Source organism: Lolium rigidum, chromosome 7 (genome assembly GCF_022539505.1).
Source record: "Lolium rigidum isolate FL_2022 chromosome 7, APGP_CSIRO_Lrig_0.1, whole genome shotgun sequence".
Classification (NCBI taxonomy): Eukaryota; Viridiplantae; Streptophyta; class Magnoliopsida; order Poales; family Poaceae; genus Lolium; species Lolium rigidum.
This window is the reverse complement of record NC_061514.1, coordinates 28,515,627-28,539,314: the sequence shown is the minus strand read 5'-3', so window position 1 is coordinate 28,539,314 and position 23,688 is coordinate 28,515,627. Positions and strand designations below refer to the sequence as shown.

The 23,688-nt window shown below is 43.7% G+C and overlaps 1 protein-coding gene across 1 annotated transcript; it reads left to right on the top strand.

Moving 5' to 3' along the window:
* Positions 1-9,544: 9,544 nt before the first annotated feature.
* On the top strand, positions 9,545-10,648 carry LOC124679479 (NDR1/HIN1-like protein 6). The gene has a single exon (XM_047215227.1). The coding sequence runs from the start codon at positions 9,715-9,717 to the stop codon at positions 10,456-10,458; it is 744 nt and encodes a 247-aa protein (XP_047071183.1). The 5' UTR covers positions 9,545-9,714; the 3' UTR covers positions 10,459-10,648.
* Positions 10,649-23,688: the final 13,040 nt, after the last annotated feature.

Here is a 23,688-nt window from a genome sequence, read left to right as displayed (position 1 = left end):
GCCGCCTTGCTGGATTGGATCAGCCCCAAGTGTCTCAAGTTTTTCCTATAAAATTGTAGGGTTGAAAACACGGAACGGAGACGGACGGAAATATGTCTTCTCGTTTTTGTTTTCGTCTATCTTAACGGAATCGAAAACGAAATCGAAAACTCCGGAAACGAATATGGAAACGAAAATCACCGGAGATGAATATGGAGCGGATACGGGACGGATACGTTACGAAAATGAATATTTGTCACAATAAAATTGGAGACATATTACCTTGGTTTTTATACCAAAAAGGCACGTAAAATGAAGTAGATAATCTTTACTATTATATTCCAGTTGGTCGTACGTCATACAACGTGTTTGATGAGGAGATTGGGAGCATCTTGTCCATCCAATTACTCTCAACGTCTCCGCCTCAATGTTCACCGTCAGATTAAAATAAATCACTGCCTTCCTTTCTTCAGTATCCATGCTCGCTAATTGGCAGATCAAAATAAATCATTCCTTTCCTATCCCGCTACTGCCTTCCTTCTTTTCCTCAACAAACTAGGAAAGTAAGCCAATTACGGTTAATCTCACAACACCCCGACGTCTCGTCGACGTCTCCGACGAAGATACTTTCTCCTCGACCTAGCCTTTCCTCGCTATCACAACACCGCGATTCACAGCCCCGCCGCTCCAGGTGAATGCATTGGGACTGCGCACATCTCCCGTGTTATGAAGATATTTTTGAGATCCGACGGAGCATGCTGCGATTTCATTAATTAATCAGTGGTGGGCACGATTTGAGCACCCTGATAGCGGTTCTCCGGCGGGGCTGCGCGCCAGGTTCTGGACGTGAGGGATGCTCATGTTCCAGCGTCACCACCGCAAACTGTCTCGGCGTCAGGGTCCTCCAGACGCAGAAGTGAGCGGGAGTTGACCCACCTCCAAGCATTCTTCTCCTCCTCCGACCAGTGACACCTCTATGAGGTGAGTCTATGATGATACTAGGATACTACGCAACACTTCTTACTGTGTTTGATTAGACTGAGTTAACGTGACATCGGTTGCACACTTGTGGAATTGCTCCTCTTGGGGATGACAGCCTACCTTTTGTGTGAAATCACCAGGAACTTCAGTAATCATGGTTGTTGTCCTTAGACAAAGATATATACAACTATGAAACTACTGTTTTTCTCACTTTGTTCTTAAGCTGGTTGAGAGCTAACTCATGTTGAAACTACTATCATTACAGGAGCTTTGGAGATTCAGTAGACTACAAAAGATGCCCCCTGCGCATGGAATCCAAGCCCATGAACTCCACTCATGTTGAGCTAGAGCCCCACAACGACCGCTGTCGGGAATCCACCGAGCTCGACCGGATAAGTTTACCATGTTCCTGCTACGGACCCGAACCTGCCCGAGCACGCGCCCATCCCATGCATCATCGTGCTGGTCCGGGGGGCGCTCCGCCTCTCTGGGTTTAGGATCCACTACGAAGATGGCAGCAGCACCACCACGACCATCTGCTCATCCTGGGGATCAAAAGTCAATGCGCCGCCTCCTGGGGAAACCGCTGGCCCCGACGGCGGAGTGCCGGTGTCAACCCACTCCTCTACCTCCGTCACTTTCTCGACGCCGTCCACTCCCTCGGCCTCATGGGATATATTGTGAGTAGATTCTGGTATCAGCTCAGGTCATCAAATTGGTAGCTAGATGATTGCTTTGTGCATTTCCATATAATTTATGGTTGGAAATTATGCCTTTTGGTAGAAATGCATTAACTCGGTAGTGCATGCGTGTCCAGTCTAGAATTTATTATTTTATCTTAAGCAAGTTTGAGTACGTGATGGTAAGACATGCCCAACAGTCAGTTTAGGATCAATACAATTCTTTAACTGCATATTTGTTTTTGCTGGTGCTTTTAGACTCTGAAACTTTCTTCAGTAGATGTTTACGCTCTTGCCTACTCATGCTCTTGAGTCTTGCCTACTCATGCGTGCTTGTGTACTGCTCTATTCTAATTATCCTATTTATTTATGTGTTTTCTACTGCAGGTTATAAGAAGACAAGGTGGTAAAATCTGCATGGTATAAAAATTGATATGTTTGGTTCCCAAAATAAATAAAAAATCGGATGATATAGCTTATACTCATGTATATTCTTTTTTCTGTGCTCATGTTACTTTATATAATGTGCATTGTTTTTTCTGGCACATATGTTCTTCTCAGTAATGATGTGTTTCATGTTTCCCTGCTCCATGGAGATGCAGCATTCAGAGACGTTGGTTCAAATGACAAAGATGGTAATATCAAGAGGCGGCGGTCTTGACATGTTACTATGGAACCAGTCGGCGATATCTCTGCTGAGTATACGAGTGCTTGCACGCCCATGAGTACAATGTGGTATTGGTGGTGGAACTTCCGATGTAAAGTAAGTCCTTGACGTTACATGTAAAATTCTTTTGTCTCTTGCAGTATTTTAGGGTTTTGATTATCTGTGGGAAGTATCAACAAAGAATCTTCTTCCGCTCTATTCATATGTTTATCTTGTGAATCACAATTGCTACAACAATACTAGAAGATTGAAAAGTCCCAAGTGTTGTATACAATATTTTTTGATTTTACAGTTTATATATGTACACAAATATAAGTAATCATACAAAGTTGTACTATTTTAGATATTCTGAGTGATTGATCTAGGTTAGTGTATAGAGATCATTACATTAATTCCACATACTCGATACTTTCACGGTGACTTCCTATAAACATGTTTTATGGTGAAAGAGGAAGCAAATTTGTATATGCATATTATTTAGTATGGTTCCTTATTAAAAAGATTAATCTGTATACAACAATTGATCAAAGTTGGATACCTTAAATTATAGAGTTGTTGCATTCGGTTTAATGTGGTTACAAGAAGGCGGTCTTCCAAAGATATGTATATTTAAGTTGCACATACTGTAAATTTAAGTACAAAATTTGTACGCTATGTGTCTAGGGCCACCTGCATTTGTGACCAATATCAATGATGATTGGATTTACAAGGGGGTTTTCGATGTGTTTTGTATACTTTTGTAGATGCTTGATGTAGAAAGAATTCATTGCATCATGTGAATTTTTGTGTACTCTGAAAGATGATATATGTTGAATGGTTAATTATCCGTATACGTTTATTTTGACGTTCTATCTTGTGGGGGACATGCCAGGGTGGAGAGGGATAATAATACAAAGACTACATATTCTCTTCTTCGAAGGTCAGGGGATAAGCAAGGTGAGGGTAAAAATGCCGTGAGGTGAAAGCTGAATATATTTGTCAAATAAGACGACAATCAATATCGTCTGTAGCAACGCACGGGCATTCAACTAGTAAGACAAGAAATATCACTCAACTTCAACAAGCGGCAATTCAACATAAAGTACTACCTCCTTTAGTGATGGAGGGAGTACCAGACATAGTTTAACACTTAGATAAGCGCAAGTTCACATAAATATTTTTGCGTCGATACTAAGACTGTTCGTGGGCAGTCGCTTGGCCGCCTGATCGCTCGTCTTGTAGGAAGAAGCCGTGATCGCTGCGATCGTTTGGAAGTTGGGACTAGGTCTTGTGGAATCGTCCCAAACAGAGATGAGTCGTCGGGACTGTAGGCGGCTATCTATAATTAGTAGGTGGCCTGCAGGCCTAGTTTTATGTGTAAATGTAGGCCTACCAAGAATATGGACCTCTCTAGGTTACATTTGCGGAAACTTTTCATATTTGTTTATCCGGAATTTCCTTTGCCGATTTTGTTTCCGTCGGAAACAGCTCCCTCGTTTTCTGATTCTTCCGTTTCCTTTCGATGATATTTCCTTTTCCCTTTTTTGATCTTCATTTCCTTTTTCTTCGAAAACGGATGTAAAATTTCCCTTCCCTTTTCAACCCTAGACAGAAGTAAAAGAGTACCCTTTCCTAAAATAGGATGCGTATAATTTTTTTATCCAAGTGGAACTTATTTAAGTTTAACAAATTATATAGTACAAAAAGAATTGTTAGCACTTATAATTTCAAAACCAATATATCTACCACACCTGGCGATCTGAAGCAACATAGACCAACAGAGATGGGGACGTGACCTCGGTAATCCTACACACATGTCCATATATGCAAGACTCACAAGTGTTCGATCGAGAGAAGAAATTTCTCTACATCTTGAGCTTGAAGCTGCATTTGTTGGAGCGGATGCGGAGCTGCGCGCCGACCTAGATGCTATCGACGACGAGGCTGCAGTGCGCCTTTCCGGTCATCTTCCACAGCTTGAGCAGACCAAACTTGATCCTGATGGGGACGCGGGCATTCACCGTGAGCAGGATGAAACCAGCATGATGTTGTTGCGCCAACTGCACGGCCATGGCGCTATCGAGCCTCATATTCCCCGGCAGCGTGATCAGCGACCACACGGTGGTGCGGTGGCCCTAGTAGAGCGCCGGGAAGGCGTCGTTGCAGAGCTCGGTGCCGTTGAAGAAAGGCCATCACTGCCTAACACACCTGACATATGTTCACTATCTCGTTGTTTCTAGCAAGACGCATGATAGAGGAGGTCACAATATATCTATCAACAGGGTTTGTTTAGCGTTAGACGAGTAGTAGAATGATTGCTCCCCATATATTTATTATAAACTTCTTTACCTCTTCGCTCACATATGATGCAACTAAACGTATATGCTTATAGTATCTGAAGGTATGTTCACATATATTTTCTACAAGGTCTAGGAGAAGCCTAGACAATATTAATAGAAACATACATTTGAATTCATGATGATTTCAATATGAGTGGTGGCAGTGTACATTTACTCTATGGAATAGTAGTATATGTCATATTTATGTATACTTTGCAACAAAGTTAACTAGTACATTTACAAATTTTCTGGTCACCAATGAGCTAAAAGTAGTTCAAATATGTTGGATTGTTTTTTAAAACTTAGCTGGACATTCAAATATATTTTCCATCCTAATTTATTTCTAAATTGTAGAAAAAATAGAGAATAACTAGACCATACGCTATCTTTTTATAGTTTTTTTGTCGGTATTTTGTCCATTTTAGTGTCTTTAGCTACCGTACTCGCGAGTTCTAGAGCATACAAGTGTAATAAATATCCCATTAGAAATTTGTACAATGTTATTGTTTAAGTTATGTACAAATAAATATATAATTTACAGGTTTGGAAATGCCAAAAGTGGTTTTCTTGAGTAATAAATATCTCATTAGATGTTTGTACACGAGTACATATATAACCTGCAGCGGAGATGGATTTTTTGGCCAAACAGAACTTTATTTCCGCAAAGACACAATGTCGAGGGTACTCCTCAGCAATGCCCTCCATTTGGGGCTTAGGGTGGATGGAATCCTGTAGGCTGACACGAGACATCGGTTATCAAACAAGCGGGGAACGATTTACCCAGGTTCGGGGCCCTCGATGAGGTAAAACCCTTACGTTCTACCTGTCTGATCTTGATTATGAAAATATCGAGTTACAATGGGGTGCCGAAGGTTTTGGCTGTGATCTCGTCGAGAGGCTAAGTGCTACGAGTACCTAGCTCTGGACTTATGGTGGCTAAAATTGCTAAGATTGTGTGTGTCGGCAGCCCCTCTCCTGGCCCTTATATAGGGGGCAGGTCTCGAGAGATTTGTCCGGGTACGACTAGGTTACAAAGGACCCTAGTTCTAGACTTTCCTTGTATTCTTCTTTTCTTCGTCTTGTTCTTCAAGGAACCTTCTTCGGCACCGACATAGTGGCCCACCTTGCCATCGGGTGTCTTCATGGGCCTCTAGTTGGGCCGTACAGGATAGGACAATAACAGTTACCCGAAGGGTAATGCCCACGTTAGTAGCCCCCGAGTGTCTAGCCGAAGATATTTTGGGTAGAGACTAAAGCATGCCTCCACCGAATGTTCTTCTCCTTTGATAATTCTTGTCCTCCTTCTAATAGCATCATCTCCTTCTATCGGGTGCGCGTCCAGCGCTCCCGATGGGAGTAACCTCCGAGTCTAGATATGGATGCTTGCAATCCGTGCGTAGACTCAAGTTGCGCTACTCGAATGTCTTCTTCTACCGAAGTTTTCTGCAGGTCTTCATAGGTCATCCGATACATTTGCATCGGGGCTTCAAATTTTTAAGTAAGGTTTAATGCGTAAAGGATATTGAGTAGCGTGCCCAGCTTTGCTGGTTAACTGTCGAAGGCAAAACAACGCTACTCTACACAGAATCAAGTCCCCGGGCATGATCCTAGAGTGCAAAAAAGTTCATCGGGTGCGCAATCGGCGCTCCCGATGGGAGTAGCCCCGAGTCAAGGTACGGATGCTTGCAATCCGTGCGTAGACTCGAGTCGAACATTCTAACCTTTTCCTTAGATACTCTTTTCACGTGCTTCTTGGCAAGAAAGTCTTCGAATCCAAATTTATCGGGTGCGCGTCCAGCGCTCCCGATGGGAGTAGCCCTGATAACCCACAAGTATAGGGGATCGCAACAGTTTTCGAGGAAAGTAAAACCCAAATTTATTGATTCGACACAAGGGGAGGTAAAGAATACTTATAAGCCTTAACAACTGAGTTGTCAATTCAGCTGCACCTAGAAAAGCACTAGTAACATGGGTGATGTGAAAGCAGTAGTAATATGAGAGCAATACTAACAGTAACACAGCTGTCGTTGCCTATTCGACGACACCTCGGAGGAGGGATCCTCACGAGGGGAAGAAGAAGTAGAGGCCATAGGGCGGAGTGCACACGGGACGGTGGTACGCGATTTACCCAGCTTCGGAACACCTGCACGATGGCAAGGCCTACTGCTGCTTGTCTGGAATTATCTGGGCGTTTTCGCGTTGCTACAATGAGTTGTCGTTGTCCCTCTAGGGCTCCCAGGATCCGGCTTATAAAGGCGCACGGATCTAGGGTTTACATGGAGAGTCCTAGCCGGAATACAAGTTGCCTAACTACGGTACAATGTCTTGCCGTGTACGTCAAGGATCCGCCTTCCTCTAAGAACGTGCTGGATCCGGATACTATATGGGCCGTCACGGATCCGGCCTCCTTCGTAGGTCGGTTGAGGATCCGGCTTCCTGCTCCTGGGCTGGACTTCATCATTCAGGATCTACAGCAACTGGGCCGCCCGATGGGCCACATGCCTCATCACCAACTATGGGCCACCCGGGCTTGCCGGATCTAGGCCATACCGTTGATATACCCATAAAGTATACCCACAACAGTAGCCCCCAAAGTTCTCCGAGATTCATCATTCCTCCGACTTCATCAGCTCGGACCCGAAGAGAATCTTGAAGAGCTTCAAAACTTTTACTTGTTTCCGGGTTCGTCTGCTCGGAAATCCTCTTGTCTTCGGAATCGGTAACGCAACGGAGATCCCACTTTTCCCGCGCACAACTTCCTCATTTCCCGCGCTAAATTTTCGAAGATGCGAATCTTTTAGCCGGAAGTTTCGGGAGCGCACAGTTAAGTTACCTCCACGTCGTTTTACCGCATTTGACCTAAGACACGTGTCAACCATCTAACGGCGTGACCGTTCCGTTTCCACCGCTGGATCCGAATCACGAATCTCCGCGCGAGGTCTATAAATACCCCTCAGCTCGGTAACTTTTCATTCTTTCACCGCATCCTCACCGCATCATCTTCCTCCTCGCGCCGCGCCACCAAACGGATCTCAACTCCGGCGAGCTTCTTCACGGGAAGCTTCTCGCGCCGCCGTTCTGAGCCTCTTTCTGCGCCAAGATCACCACGGTTGATCGGGATTTTCTTTCCGCCGCCGATTCGTGGTCAAGACGCAAGATTCACTCCAAGTTCAGCGACCTTCTCTTCACCGGAGGTTCGCCAGACCGGCACGCCATTAACGGTACGTGCACCGGCCTCGTAGAAAAAAGAAGTAGTCTTAGTGTAGATTTCCGGTTACTCAACTTAGTTCGCATGGGTGCAGCCGGAAGCATGCCGCATGGTTTACCACATTGCACTGGTAGTTCTCCGAGTAGCCCGGATCCCAGTGTCGTGGAACCAATCTGCCCGGATCCGATTGCTTTTCTTCCACCATATATTTCCGACATTAGGCTCGCTCAACCATTCTCCGCCTCTTCCAGTACCGCATTAGGCCGGGTCCCAACCGCTCAAGAGTTCCAGGAAGAACTCCAAGGCCAAGCTAGAATGGCAGCCAAGGTCCAGGAGACGGAAAACAAGAAAGCTTCCAAGGTCCGGATCCGCGAAGGCGTGAGGGGTCAGTGGTGGCCTCACATGTTAGCTGGATATTTATTGGATATCCATGGGGCAAATCTCTAACCATGCCCATCCCATGAGTTCTCGGATATTCACCCCATGAAATTCATGGACATAATTAACCTTCCATATCCGTGGATACCCAGATTCGTGCATAAAATTGACATCCTTAAATGATACAATTAATGTAGCACTCACTTGTGGAAACTTCACCAGTAAAAAAATGAAAATATAGGTAACGTTCCGAAATTTCCGTAATTTGGTCGTCAGATAATCTATACTATTATATTCAAATTTGCATATGTAGTTTAATACCGGAGTAAGTTCAATCGGGATAAGGAGTACCCATGTCTAGAAAATTCGCTTTGTTATTTAGATACAATGTAAGATCTGCATTTGTTTCTGGGAAAAGTAAGACCTTTGCTATCACGGCACAAACTAAATCTATACTTTACAAGAGCAAAGGATTTAATCTAGTTTGTTCACTGTAACAAATACATCTATCGCCGTCCTGAGACCGTTCTTAACACGGAAGAATTACTACATGAACGAGAAGAGAAACACGCGTTCGTGGCCATTATGGAATGTGAATCGGGGGAAAGATCGTCGGCAGCCGTCAATCGCGTCACGCATGAAGCTTCCCTTTTCCAAGACACACCGTCCGTGTCTTAGCGTTCAACACATAACCACCGGTCAACGTAATCACACGCTTAGCCTGCATCTTCCGGGCAATTATTCAACTAGTAGTATTCTATGCTGAAAACTCACCTGATCCACAACAGGAGCTTCTAAGCTGAGCTGAGCAGTGACATGATCAAGAATTCCAGATCGCAGTAAGCCTTCTTACACGATCTCTTCAGTAATTCCGTATACTTGGTTGCCACAACATATTGTATACTATCGGACCATCGCTGGTTGTATGGTGTGGTTGCTGTACTTAAATTTACAGGACGAAAACCTGTTTTGAGGAAAATACGATGGCACACGGAGCTAGAGTACATGACATTAATACTTTTAGACTAAATGTCTTCCAACCCTGCAGTAACAAACGACTGAATAACCAGCTCGATCAGTCAGGAAAACATAACGCGTATGGCTAGCATCACATCTGCACATGGATTGAAAACTTAACCCAAAATTTCTGGAAAGGGACATGAGTTCTCATGAGAAGAGAGACACATGTGTGTGGCTTCTGCTCCCAGCTTAGAAAAAAGCAAAAGAAGGAAGGCACAAGTCAATGACGCACGCAGCCATGGCATAGCAGCCAAGTCAAGATTCGAGACCGGAAGAAACCTCCTACCATCTAGAAAGCCAACAACAACCATCACATACGTATAAATGAACTTGGTCCTCGACTCCCACTGCAACCCGTAGCATTTCGTTTCTTTCACAAGACCGATTCGTTCCGCCGCCGTGTTTTACTTCTACGAGGTGGTGTTAGCAACAAAGCAAGCAAGCAAGCAACTCGATCGCGCTAGCAAGGCAGGTGAAGAAGACATGGCAGACTACCACCGGGTCCATCCGGTGATCGCCGGCTCGCCGCCGGAGCAAACCAAGGACAAGATACCACCCAGCGCTACCCATGGCGAGCAAGTGCTTCCAATCACGGCCCCGCCTCCCTACGCGCCGGCGCCCATGCGCGCGCCGCGGCGGAAGAGGCACAGCCGGTGCTGCCGGTGCGTGTGTTGGACCCTGGTGGTGGCCATCGTCCTCGTCGTCGCGCTCGGCGCCACCGCGGGGATCCTCTACGCCGTGTTCAGGCCCAAGATCCCCACCTTCAACGTGGACCGCCTGACCGTGACCCGGTTCGACGTGAACACCACCACCGCGGTCGTCACCGACGCCTTCGAGGTGCAGGTCACGGCCAACAACCCCAACCGCCGCATTGGGGTGTACTACGACGGCGGCGAGGTCACGGCCTCCTTCAACGGCACCGAGCTCTGCAGCGGCGCCTTCCCCGCGCTGTACCAGGGCCACCGCACCACCGTGCGCCCCCTCATCACGCTGCAGGGGCAGACGAGGCTCGACAGCGCCGTGGCCGCGCAGCTCGCGCAGCAGCAACAGGCTGGCTTCATCCCGCTCACCGTGAACGCTCGCGTGCCCATCAGGATCAAGTTTGGTGTGATCAAGCTGTGGAAGATGACGGGGAAGGCGCGTTGCAACCTCGTTGTGGATAGACTCCAGTCGGAGACGCGGCTCCGCATCCGCTCCAACAACTGCAGCTTCAAGCTCAAGATCTAGACAATTTTTGAGTCGTTCGTATATGGATATCTGTCTAGGATTACCGAGGTCACGTCCCCATCTTTGTCGATCTATATTCCTTGAGATCGATCGCCAGGTGTGGTATAGATGTGTAGAGCTGTGCATTTATTATTTGTTTTGCCCGTACATTCGTTATTTTTGTATTGCAATAAGATCCGATATTCCGATATGCATGTATTATTTTACCATGAGTTCCTTTGGAGAATAATGGAATAAAGGATATATATGTTGGTTGACACACACATAATAAGAGGGACAAGTGGGATAATCAAATCAAGATATATTAAGAAGGAAAAAATAGTAAAAAGTATTCAAATAAAATCAATTGTACCTATCCAACTTCTCCCATTTGTCTCACTTCTACATTCTTGCTCATATAGAATGTCCACTCTTATGCACCATCTCCGCTTCCCAGGTTTAAAATACCGACATTTCAAAAGCCCACAACAGTTACAATAAATTCTTACAATTTAAAATTGTTAAAAACCCATTTTCCAATTCACAACCTCAGATGCATCTATGGTGTTGGCATGACATGGAGGGTTCCCTGGTTTGCATGGACAGTTAAAGACTTAATTCACTTGATCGTTTTTTTCGGAGGTGGCGTTTTGGCTCATAGGAGCAAATGCTCCCATTATACAAAATAATTAAAAATTAATTTTAAAAATGTTAAAAAAAATTGATTAAAATTTTTGGTGTACATCATGTCATTCTATGTTCGTACACAAGTTTTCATGGAAAAACAACATTTTATGTGGTGTGTATAAAAAAGAGAAAAAAATATGTTGTACGTAGTCGTGTTACAACATCAAAATTTGTCTTTTTTACAGGAGCCACGTAAAAAAGTTTATTTTTTAAAAAATTTGTGTACCAACATAAAATGTCTAGATGTACATGTAAAAATTTAGTTTAGAATTTTTTGACACTTCGAAATGTGGATTCACACAATGGGAGCAAATGCTCCTATGAGCCAAAGTGCATTTCCCGTTTTTTTCAGTTTACCAACATCAACTTCTCCTAGAGGATGGGGAATCTGGTGTAATAGTTGTCGATAGTTTGAGGACGGCGGCGCCTAGCTTGAGAAGGTGCAGGGTGGCTTGCCATTGGCACAACAAGACGGGTTGACAAGTTCAGAAGGTTACTGCAAAGGAAACATGCTCGGCAATGGGAGACAGCTGCACCGATAGAAAGGGTAGAGTGTGTATCGAGGAGAAAACGATGTGCGGAATCGATTGGAAGAAGAGTGGGGGATCTGCACTATTGGATCTTTGTTTAGTGATGTACAAGTTAGAATAATGCTAAATTATGTCCCTCTTAAAATGCACCCTCCAAAGTTTAAGGGAGCTTTGAAATCTAAGCAAGCAATAGCATAGTTATATCATTACTTACCTAGGGTAGACTCTTCTTTTTTGGAATCCTTCTGCTCATCTTTTTGTGGCTCAGCTACAAATAGGTACACGACACAGACCATCACCCGCGTCTCTGCCAGAGAAGCTCGATGTTTTGCTCAGGTCCAATAAGGCCAGATTCGTACAAGGTGTACTGAAAAAATATTGGACTGTAATGAGCTTAGGTTTTCTTGGCAAAACATAAATAAAGAGATACTTCCTCTGTTCTGGATTGTAAAGCCCAAGAGCTTTTTAAAAATTATTAGGAATTATAAGGCTTGACTCATTTATTGTACTATGTCTTCAAATGCATGTCTTGTTTTCTCTCTCATTTTTCATGCATGTGAAACTATTGATGCATGCAGTAATTCATGAGGTAAGTTATGGACTTTATTGATCTTATCAAATTGCCCCTTAGACTTTTTATTCCCTAACAGCAGGAGTACCATCTAGCAAAATTTAGGGTCCAACGCCAACCAAAGGACCAAGGTGGGCCGGGGATCCATATCTGGTTGTTCAATCTTCTTATTGAGGATGTACTCCCTCTAGATCTGATTAAGTAGTCAAGTTTTTTATGGAATAAATATATTGGAACAAATCACTATCCTAGGTGGTTTGGAAACTAGGATATCCACATTTTTGTATGATCTAATTAATGTGAAGCAATTATTTCACGGATGTAGAGTTTTGGGACCTTTACATCCCTCGTAAAATGGACACTCCAAAATCTTGGGAGGGTACGTGGCTAGGGATGTACATTTGAGTTCTCAATACCCAATGCTTTATCATATTGTTAGGAATTTTTTTGGTAAAATTAAGAAGGTGTGGGTCATATTCTCCCAATGTTTCCTCCAGGCATTACTTGCTAGAAAATAGATTAACAACATGGAATGCGCTGGTAGGGCGACTTACTAATTGTGGTCTTACCACGTCCTCATAATTTATTCCATTGGAATCTAAATGTTAATGGAACCTTTTCGGTCAAATCTTTGTATCATGCCCTAGCCCATGTTTATGTGTCTATCATTAATAATAAGGAACCTTTGAAATTGAGACGAGGAGTTACTTTTGCAACAGATAATCTTGGGAACATGAATAGGGCATCGGAAAAACACAATGTTGTTTTTGTCTTCAAGATGGGACAATTTAACTTACACTCTTTGAATGTGATTACAATAGGGCTGCATGGTGGACTATTCATGTTGCATCAAATTTGAATTATCTCAGGAGTGTTTCTAATAAATTTGGCAAATGGGAATTACTTCAAAATTTAAAATTCACATTGTGAAACCGCAGCCCTTGCATTGTGTGACGTGGGCATTACCCTTCGGGTAACTGTTATTGCCTTATCCTGTGCGGCTCAACTGGAGGCCCATGAAGACACCCGATGGCAAGGTGGGCCACTACGTCGGTACCAAGAAGGTTCTTTGAAGAACAAGACGAAGAAAAGAAGAATACAAGGAAAGTCTAGAACTAGGGTCCTTTGTAACCTAGTCGTACCCGGACAAATCTCTCGAGACTTGGCCCCCTATATAAGGGCCAGGAGAGGGGCTTCCGAGGGACACACACAATCTTAGCAATTTTAGCCACCATAAGTCCAGAGCTAGGTACTCGTAGCACTTAGCCTCTCGACGAGATCACAGCCGAAACCTTTGGCACCCCATTGTAACTCGATATTTTCATAATCAAGATCAGACAGGCAGAACGTAAGGGTTTTACCTCATCGAGGGCCCCGAACCTGGGTAATCGCTTTCCCCGCTTGTTTGATAACCGATGTCTCGTGTCAGCCTACATGATTCCATCTACCCTAAGCCCCAAACGGAGGGCATTGCCGAGGAGTACCCTCGACAATTGGCGCCGTCTGTGGGAACCCTGTTGACACAAGATCCGTCATCGGCAGATCCAGCCATGTCGTCGGCAGCTTCGTCGACGCCGTCAGCATCACCAAGCTTGGGGAGCCCGATCCGATTCGGCTCCTATGAGTTCACCCCGCACAGCGACTCTTTTCGCTCAACTTTTTTGGGTCTACAAGGAAACATGGATATGACATTCGGAAGCGTCCACTGCAACGTCAACACGGAGGGAGTCTTCGTCTGCTGGAACCGTTCGTCCCTAGATCGGCAAGAAAATTGCCCCCGCCGGCTGCAGGATCAATCATGTCATCGTCAGTCGATCTTTCGGCTGGCCTGACAGACTCGACAAATTCGTCTCCACCACCGACTCCCCGATCGACGTCTTCGATGTCGGTTGGATCCGATAACCCCGCATCATCAGAGATGACCTCGTACTACTGCCTGAACTGCGACACTAGGAACGGGTTGGGATCGAGTGATACACCATTCATCTGCAATGCCAGGTATTCATCGGAAGAGGACAATGTCGGCAGCGTCTTCAAGGAAGCCAACTGGAAAGCAGCGCGTCATCAAGTCTATGCTGCCAATAACGCAGGAAACGCATGAAACGGAGGAGGAGGAGATCACACCCCTCGCTCCAGCAGACGATACAATGGCGAAAATAGCGTCAGCAACAACAACATCGATTACACCATCGCGGAGGAAGAATGGGCGGCAGTACTTAATAACACACCGCTTCCCACTGGAACTTCGGTTGGAACCCTCAACGCTTATCGCTCTATCTTGGAGAAAAATCGGGAGCGGCTATCGAACGAGCAGGCCACCCTCGAAAGACATCTGTTAGCAGCGGATCAATCCAGTGAACGACGGAGGGGTTCACGAGGAAGCGCATCTCGAAGCAGCCAAGGTGTAGGGAGGCATCGATCAAGGCTATCCCGACTATCGGAGGACGACGCTAGAGAAAAAACGTCAAACCTATCCAAGTCCTTCATGACCACGGACACTGCGGGTATGTTAAGGCCAAAAACCGTTGAAGGGGCAACTGCCAACCTCGCAGCGTACCTCATCAACCAATGACCCGAAGGTTCTATGGCTCAAGCTCATCGGGGTGCCCTGGAAAGCCTCGCAATCTTGGGAGACAATCTGGTTCCACGAAAGGAAAAGCCCACGCTCCAAGCCAGCGGCTCGAAGCACCGTTCAAGGGACGCCCGAGAAGAAATCACCCAGTAGAATCGACAAAGCCAGGCGACGGCGAGCCGCAAGGGAGGAGTACGATAGCGACACCTCAGAAGAAAGCCAGGAGTACGACGGCGAGATGAGGGGAGCTGATTGCTTAAGCTACAAGATCCCTGAGACAATGCCACCCAAAAGGTTCAAACCCACTCCCACTGATGCCGCTAAGTACGATGGACAGCAGGAGCCGAGATCTTGGATAGATGATTACTTACAGACTGTGATCCTACACAAAGGAAATCAGATAGCAGCGATGCAGTGCTTGCAGCTTTACCTGAAAGATTCGGCACGGGCCTGGTTGAGAGGCCCGCGGAAGGGTTTGATACGTCTCAAACGTATCTATAATTTCTTATGTTCCATGCTAGTTTTATGACAATACTCACATGTTTTATATACACTTTACATCATTTTGATGCATTTTCCGGTACTAACCTATTAACAAGATGCCGAAGCGCCAGTTCCTGTTTTCTGCTGTTTTTGGTTTCAGAAATCCTACACAGGAAATATTCTCGGAATTGGACAAAACAAAAGCCCACGGTCTATTTTCCATGGAGCCTTCCAGAAGTCCTAAGAGGAGACGAAGAGGGGCGACGAGGCGGCCACACCATAGGGGGCGCGGCCCCACCCCTGGCCGCGCTGCCTTATGGGGTGGGCCCCTCGAGCGTTGATACGTCTCCGACGTATCGATAATTTCTTATGTTCTATTCCATATTATTGATGATACCTACATGTTTTATGCACACTTTATGTCATATTCGTGCATTTTTCGGAACTAACCTATTAACAAGATGCCGAAGTGCCAGTTCCTGTTTTCTGCTGTTTTTGGTTTCAGAAATCCTAGTAACGAAATATTCTCGGAATTGGACGAAACAAAGACCCGGGGGCCTATTTTTCCACGGAGCTTCCAGAAGACCGAAGAACATACGAAGTGGGGCCACGAGGTGGCGACACCACAAGGCGGCGCGGCCCGGGGGGGGGCCCGCGCCGCCCTATGGTGTGGCCCCCTCGTCTGGCCCCCGACTCTGCCCTTCCGCCTACTTAAAGCCTCCGTCGCGAAACCCCTGAGGCGAAAAACCACGATACGGAAAACCTTACTGAGACGCCGCCGCCGCCGATCCCATCTCGGGGGATTCTAGAGATCTCCTCCGGCACCCTGCCGGAGAGGGGATTCATCTCCCGGAGGACTCTACACCGCCATGGTCGCCTCCGGAGTGATGAGTGAGTAGTTCACCCCTGGACTATGGGTCCATAGCAGTAGCTAGATGGTTGTCTTCTCCTCATTGTGCTTCATTGTTGGATCTTGTGAGCTGCCTAACATGATCAAGATCATCTATCCGTAATTCTATATGTTGTGTTTGTCGGGATCCGATGGATAGAGAATACCATGTCATGTTAATTATCAAGTTATTACATATGTGTTGTTTATGATCTTGCATGCTCTCCGTTATTAGTAGAGGCTCGGCCAAGTTTTTACTCTTAACTCCAAGAGGGAGTACTTATGCTCGATAGTGGGTTCATGCCCGCATTGACACCAGGACGAGTGACGAAAAGTTCTAAGGTTGTGTTGTGCTGTTGCCACTAGGGATAAAACATTGGCGCTATGTCCGAGGATGTAGTTGTTGATTACATTACGCACCATACTTAATGCAATTGTCTCGTTGTTAGCAACTTAATGTCGGAGGGGTTCGGATGATAACCCGAAGGTGGACTTTTAGGCATAGATGCGGTTGGATGGCGGTCTATGTACTTTGTCGTAATGCCCAATTAAATCTCACTATACTTATCATGTTATGTATGTGCATTGTTATGCCCTCTCTATTTGTCAATTGCCCGACTGTAATTTGTTCACCCAACATGCTTTTATCATATGGGAGAGACACCTCTAGTGAACTATGGACCCCGGTCCATTCTTTAATACTGAAATACAAATCTCTTGCAATACTTGTTTTTACTATTTTCTCTGCAAACAATCATCTTCCACACAATACGGTTAATCCTTTGTTACAGCAAGCCGGTGAGATTGACAACCTCACTGTTTCGTTGGGGCAAAGTACTTTGGTTGTGTTGTGCGGGTTCCACGTTGGCGCCGGAATCTCCGGTGTTGCGCCGCACAACATCCCGCCGCCATCAACCTTCAACGTGCTTCTTGGCTCCTCCTGGTTCGATAAACCTTGGTTTCTTTCCGAGGGAAAACTTGCTGCTGTGCGCATCATACCTTCCTCTTGGGGTTGCCCAACGAACGTGTGAAATACACGCCATCAAGCTCTTTTCCGGCGCCGTTGCCGGGAGATCAAGACACGCTGCAAGGGGAGTCTCCACTTCTCAATCTCTTTACTTTGTTTTTGTCTTGCTTTATTTTATTTACTACTTTGTTTGCTGCATTATATCAAAACACAAAAAAATTAGTTGCTAGCTTTACTTTATTTACTTGTCTTGTTTGCTATATCAAAAACACAAAAAAATTAGTTACTTGCATTTACTTTATCTAGTTTGCTTTATTTACTACTGCTAAAATGGCCAACCCTGAAAATACTAAGTTGTGTGACTTCACTAGCACAAATAATAATGATTTCTTATGCACACCTATTGCTCCACCTGCTACTACAGCGGAATTCTTTGAAATTAAACCTGCTTTACTAAATCTTGTTATGCGAGAGCAATTTTACGGTGTTAGTTCGATGATGCTTGCTGCCCATCTCAATAATTTTGTTGAACTATGTGAAATGCAAAAGTATAAAGATGTAGATGGTGACATTATAAAATTAAAATTGTTTCCTTTCTCATTAAGAGGAAGAGCTAAAGATTGGTTGCTATCTCTGCCTAAGAATAGTATTTTTTTTGAAAGGATGCCTAAGAATAGTATTGATTCATGGACTAAATGCAAGGATGCTTTTATTGGTAGATATTATCCCCCTGCTAAAATTATATCTTTGAGGAGTAGCATAATGAATTTTAAACAATTGGATAATGAACATGTTGCTCAAGCTTGGGAAAGAATGAAATCTTTGGTTAAAAATTTCCCAACCCATGGACTGACTACTTGGATGATCATCCAAACCTTCTATGCGAGAACTAAATTTTTCTTCGCGAAACTTATTGGATTCAGCTGCTGGAGGTACCTTTATGTCCATCACTCTTGGTGAAGCAACAAAGCTTCTTGATAATATGATGGTAAATTACTCTGAATGGCACACGGAAAGAGCTCCACAAGGTAAGAAGGTAAATTCTGTTGAAGAATTCTCTTCCTTGAATGATAAGGTTGATGCTATTATGTCTATGCTTGCGAATGATAGGACTAATGTTGATCCTAATAATGTTCCATTAGCTTCATTGGTTGCCCAAGAAGAACATGTTGATGTAAACTTCATTAAAAATAATAATTTCAACAACAATGCTTATCGGAACAATTCTAGTAATAACTATAGGCCATATCCTTATAATAATGGTAACGGTTATGCTAATTCTTATGGGAATTCTTACAACAATAATAGGAATACACCCCTGGACTTGAAGCCATGCTTAAAGAATTTATTAGTACACAAACTGCCTTTAACAAATTTGTTGAGGAAAAGCTCAATAAAATTGATATTCTTGTTTCTAGAGTTGATAGTCTTGCCTCTGATGTTGATCTTTTGAAATCGAAAGTTATGCCTAATAGGGATATTGAAAATAAAATTGTTACTACAGCAAATGCCATCCAAGTTAGAATTAATGAGAATATAAGATTAATGGCTGAGCTGCGTGCTAGGTGGGATAGAGAAGAAAATGAAAAACTAGCTAAAAAGGAAAATGTAGCTAAAGTTTGGACTATTACCACCACTAGCAATGCTAATGATTCATATGTTGCTGCACCTCCTACTATCAATGGTAAAATAATTGGTGTTAGCAATGCTTCCACTCCTAGTGCAAAGCGCGCAAAATTACTGAAACTCGCTAAAACTGCTGAAGCTGCTTGTGATAAAACTGCTGAAATTTTTTCCAACCTTGGGGATGATAATCCCATTGCTTTAGATTGTAATGATTTAGATTTTGATGATTGCCATATCTCTGAAGTTATAAAGTTCTTACAAAAACTTGCTAAAAGTCCCAATGCTAGTGCTATAAATTTGGCTTTCACAAAACATATTACAAATGCTCTCATAAAAGCTAGAGAAGAGAAACTAAAACTTGAAACTTCTATTCCTAGAAAGCTAGAGGATGGTTGGGAGCCCATCATTAAAATGAGAGTCAAAGACTTTGATTGTAATGCCTTGTGTGATCTTGGTGCAAGTATTTCCGTTATGCCTAAAAAAGTCTATGATATGCTTGACTTGCCACCATTGAAGAATTATTATTTGGATGTTAATCTCGCTGATAATGCTAAAAAGAAACCTTTGGGGAAAGTTGATAATGTTCATATTATGGTTAACAATAACCTTGTCCCCGTTGATTTTGTTGTCTTGGATATTGAATGCAATGCATCTTGCCCCATTATATTGGGAAGACCTTTTCTTCGAACCGTTGGTGCTACTATTGATATGAAGGAAGGTAATATTAAATATCAATTTCCTCTCAAGAAAGGTATGGAACACTTCCCTAGAAAGAGAATGAAGTTACCTTATGATTCTATTATTAGAACAAATTATGATGTTGATGCTTCATCTCTCGATGTTACTTGAGTTACACTTTACGCGCCTAGGCTGAAAGGCGTTAAAGAAAAGCGCTTATGGGAGACAACCCATGTTTTTACTCCAGTATTTTTGTTTTATATTTGTGTCTTGGAAGTTGTTTACTACTGTAGCAACCTCTCCTTATCTTAGTTTTGAGTTTTGTTGTGCCAAGTAAAGTCTTTGATAGAAAAGTAAGTACTAGATTTGGATTACTGCGCAGTTCCAGATTTCTTTGCTGTCACGAATCTGGGTCTATCTCCCTGTAGGTAGCTCAGAAAATTACGCCAATGTACGAGCATGATCCTCAGATATGTACGCAACTTTCATTCAATTTGAGCATTTTCGTTTGAGCAAGTCTGGTGGCCTAATAAAATCCATCTTTACGGACTGTTCTGTTTTGACAGATTCTGTCTTTTATTTCGCATTGCCTCTTTTGCTATGTTGGATGAATTTCTTTGATCCACTAATGTCCAGTAGCTTTATGAAATGTCCAGAAGTGTTAAGAATGATTGTGTCACCTCTGAACATGTGAATTTTTATTATGCACTAACCCTCTAATGAGTTGTTTCGAGTTTGGTGTGGAGGAAGTTTTCAAGGATCAAGAGAGGAGTATGATGCAATATAATCAAGGAGAGTGAAAGCTCTAAGCTTGGGGATGCCCCGGTGGTTCACCCCTGCATATATTAAGAAGACTCAAGCGTCTAAGCTTGGGGATGCCCAAGGCATCCCCTTCTTCATCGACAACATTATCAGGTTCCTCCCCTGAAACTATATTTTTATTCCGTCACATCTTATGCACTTTGCTTGGAGCGTCGGTTTGCTTTTGTTTTTTTTGTTTTGTTTGAATAAAATGGATCCTAGCATTCACTTTATGGGAGAGAGACACGCTCCGCTGTAGCATATGGACAAATATGTCCTTAGGCTCTACTCATAGTATTCATGGCGAAGTTTCATCTTCGTTAAATTGTTATATGGTTGGAATTGGAAAATGATACATGTAGTAAATTGCTATAATGTCTTGGATAATTTGATACTTGGCAATTGTTGTTCTCATGTTTAAGCTCTTGCATCATATACTTTGCACCCATTAATGAAGAAATACTTAGAGCTTGCTAATTTGGTTTGCATATTTGGTTTCTCTAGAGTCTAGATAACATCTAGTATTGAGTTTTGAACAACAAGGAAGACGGTATGGAGTCTTATAATGTTTACCATATGTCTTTTATGTGAGTTTTGCTGTACCGTTCATCCTTGTGTTTGTTTCAAATAACCTTGCTAGCCTAAACCTTGTATCGAGAGGGAATACTTCTCATGCATCCAAAATACTTGAGCCAACCACTATGCCATTTGTGTCCACCATACCTACCTACTACATGGTATTTATCCGCCATTCCAAAGTAAATTGCTTGAGTGCTACCTTTAAAATTCCATCATTCACCTTTGCAATATATAGCTCATGGGACAAATAGCTTAAAAACTATTGTGGTATTGAATATGTACTTATGCACTTTATCTCTTATTAAGTTGCTTGTTGAGCGATAACCATGTTTCGGGGACGCCATCAACTATTCTTTGTTGAATATCATGTGAGTTGCTATGCATGTCCGTCTTGTCCGAAGCAAGAGAGATCTACCACCTTCATGGTTGGAGCATGCATATTGTTAGAGAAGAACTTTGGGCCGCTAACTAAAGCCATGATTCATGGTGGAAGTTTCAGTTTTGGACACACATCCTCAATCTCATATGAGAATAATAATTGTTGCCACATGCTTATGCATTAAAGAGGAGTCCATTATCTGTTGTCCATGTTGTCCTGGTATGGATGTCTAAGTTGAGAATAATCAAAAGCGAGAAATCCAAAATGCGAGCTTTCTCCTTAGACCTTTGTACAGGCGGCATAGAGGTACCCCATTGTGACACTTGGTTAAAACATGTGCATTGCAAAGATCCGGTAGTCCAAGTTAATTAGGACAAGGTGCGGGCACTATTAGTATACTATGCATGAGACTTGCAACTTGTAAGATATAATGTACATAACTCATATGCTTTATTACTACCGTTGACAAAATTGTTTCATGTTTTCAAAATAAAAGCTCTAGCACAAATATAGCAATCGATGCTTTCCTCTTTGAAGGACCATTCTCTTTACTTTTATGTTGAGTCAGTTCACCTATTTCTCTCCACCTCAAGAAGCAAACACTTGTGTGAACTGTGCATTGATTCCTACATATTTGCATATTGTACTTGTTATATTACTCTATGTTGACTATTATCCATGAGATATACGTTACAAGTTGAAAGCAACCGCTGAAACTTAATCTTCCTTTGTGTTGCTTCAATACCTTTACTTTGATTTATTGCTTTATGAGTTAACTCTTATGCAAGACTTATTAATACTTGTCTTGAAGTACTATTCATGAAAAGTCTTTGCTTTATGATTCACTTGTTTACTCATGTCATTACCATTGTTTTGATCGCTGCATCCACTACATATGTTTACAAATAGTATGATCAAGGTTATGATGGCATATCACTTCAGAAATTATCTTTGTTATCGTTTTACCGCTCGGGACGAGCGGAACTAAGCTTGGGGATGCTTGATACGTCTCCGACGTATCGATAATTTCTTATGTTCTATGCCATATTATTGATGATACCTACATGTTTTATGCACACTTTATGTCATATTCGTGCATTTTACGGAACTAACCTATTAACAAGATGCCGAAGTGCCGGTTCCTGTTTTCTGCTGTTTTTGGTTTCGAAATCCTAGTAACGAAATATTCTCGGAATTGGACGAAACAAAGACCCGGGGGCCTATTTTTCCACGGAGCTTCCAGAAGACCGAAGAACATACGAAGCGGGGCCACGAGGTGGCGAAACCACAAGGCGGCGCGGCCCGGGGGGCCCGCGCCGCCCTATGGTGTGGCCCCTCGTACGGCCCCCGACTCGCCCTTCCGCCTACTTAAAGCCTCCGTCGCGAAACCCCCGAGGCGAAAAACCACGATACGGAAAACCTTGCGAGACGCCGCCGCCGCCGATCCCATCTCGGGGGATTCGGAGATCTCCTCCGGCACCCCTGCCGAGAGGGGATTCATCTCCCGGAGGACTCTACACCGCCATGGTCGCCTCCGGAGTGATGAGTGAGTAGTTCACCCCTGGACTATGGGTCCATAGCAGTAGCTAGATGGTTGTCTTCTCCTCATTGTGCTTCATTGTTGGATCTTGTGAGCTGCCTAACATGATCAAGATCATCTATACGTAATTCTATATGTTGTGTTTGTCGGGATCCGATGGATAGAGAATACCATGTCATGTTAATTATCAAGTTATTACATATGTGTTGTTTATGATCTTGCATGCTCTCCGTTATTAGTAGAGGCTCGGCCAAGTTTTTACTCTTAACTCCAAGAGGGAGTACTTATGCTCGATAGTGGGTTCATGCCTGCATTGACACACGGGACGAGTGACGAAAGTTCTAAGGTTGTGTTGTGCTTGTTGCCACTAGGGATAAAACATTGGCGCTATGTCCGAGGATGTAGTTGTTGATTACATTACGCACCATACTTAATGCAATTGTCTGTTGTTAGCAACTTAATGCCGGAGGGGTTCGGATGATAACCCGAAGGTGGACTTTTTAGGCATAGATGCAGTTGGATGGCGGTCTATGTACTTTGTCGTAATGCCCAATTAAATCTCACTATACTTATCATGTCATGTATGTGCATTGTTATGCCCTCTCTATTTTTCAATTGCCCGACTGTAATTTGTTCACCCAACATGCTTTTATCTTATGGGAGAGACACCTCTAGTGAACTGTGGACCCCGGTCCATTCTTTAATACTGAAATACAAATCTGCTGCAATACTTGTTGTTACTATTTTCTCTGCAAACAATCATCTTCCACACAATACGGTTAATCCTTTGTTACGACAAGCCGGTGAGATTGACAACCTCACTCTGTTTCGTTGGGGCAAAGTACTTTGGTTGTGTTGTGCAGGTTCCACGTTGGCGCCGGAATCTCCGGTGTTGCGCCGCACTACATCCCGCCGCCATCAACCTTCAACGTGCTTCTTGGCTCCTCCT

Bases quoted from the DNA above. Each gene is read 5' to 3' on its own strand.
- LOC124679479 (XM_047215227.1), top strand. From the start codon at position 9,715: ATGGCAGACTACCACCGGGTCCATCCGGTGATCGCCGGCTCGCCGCCG.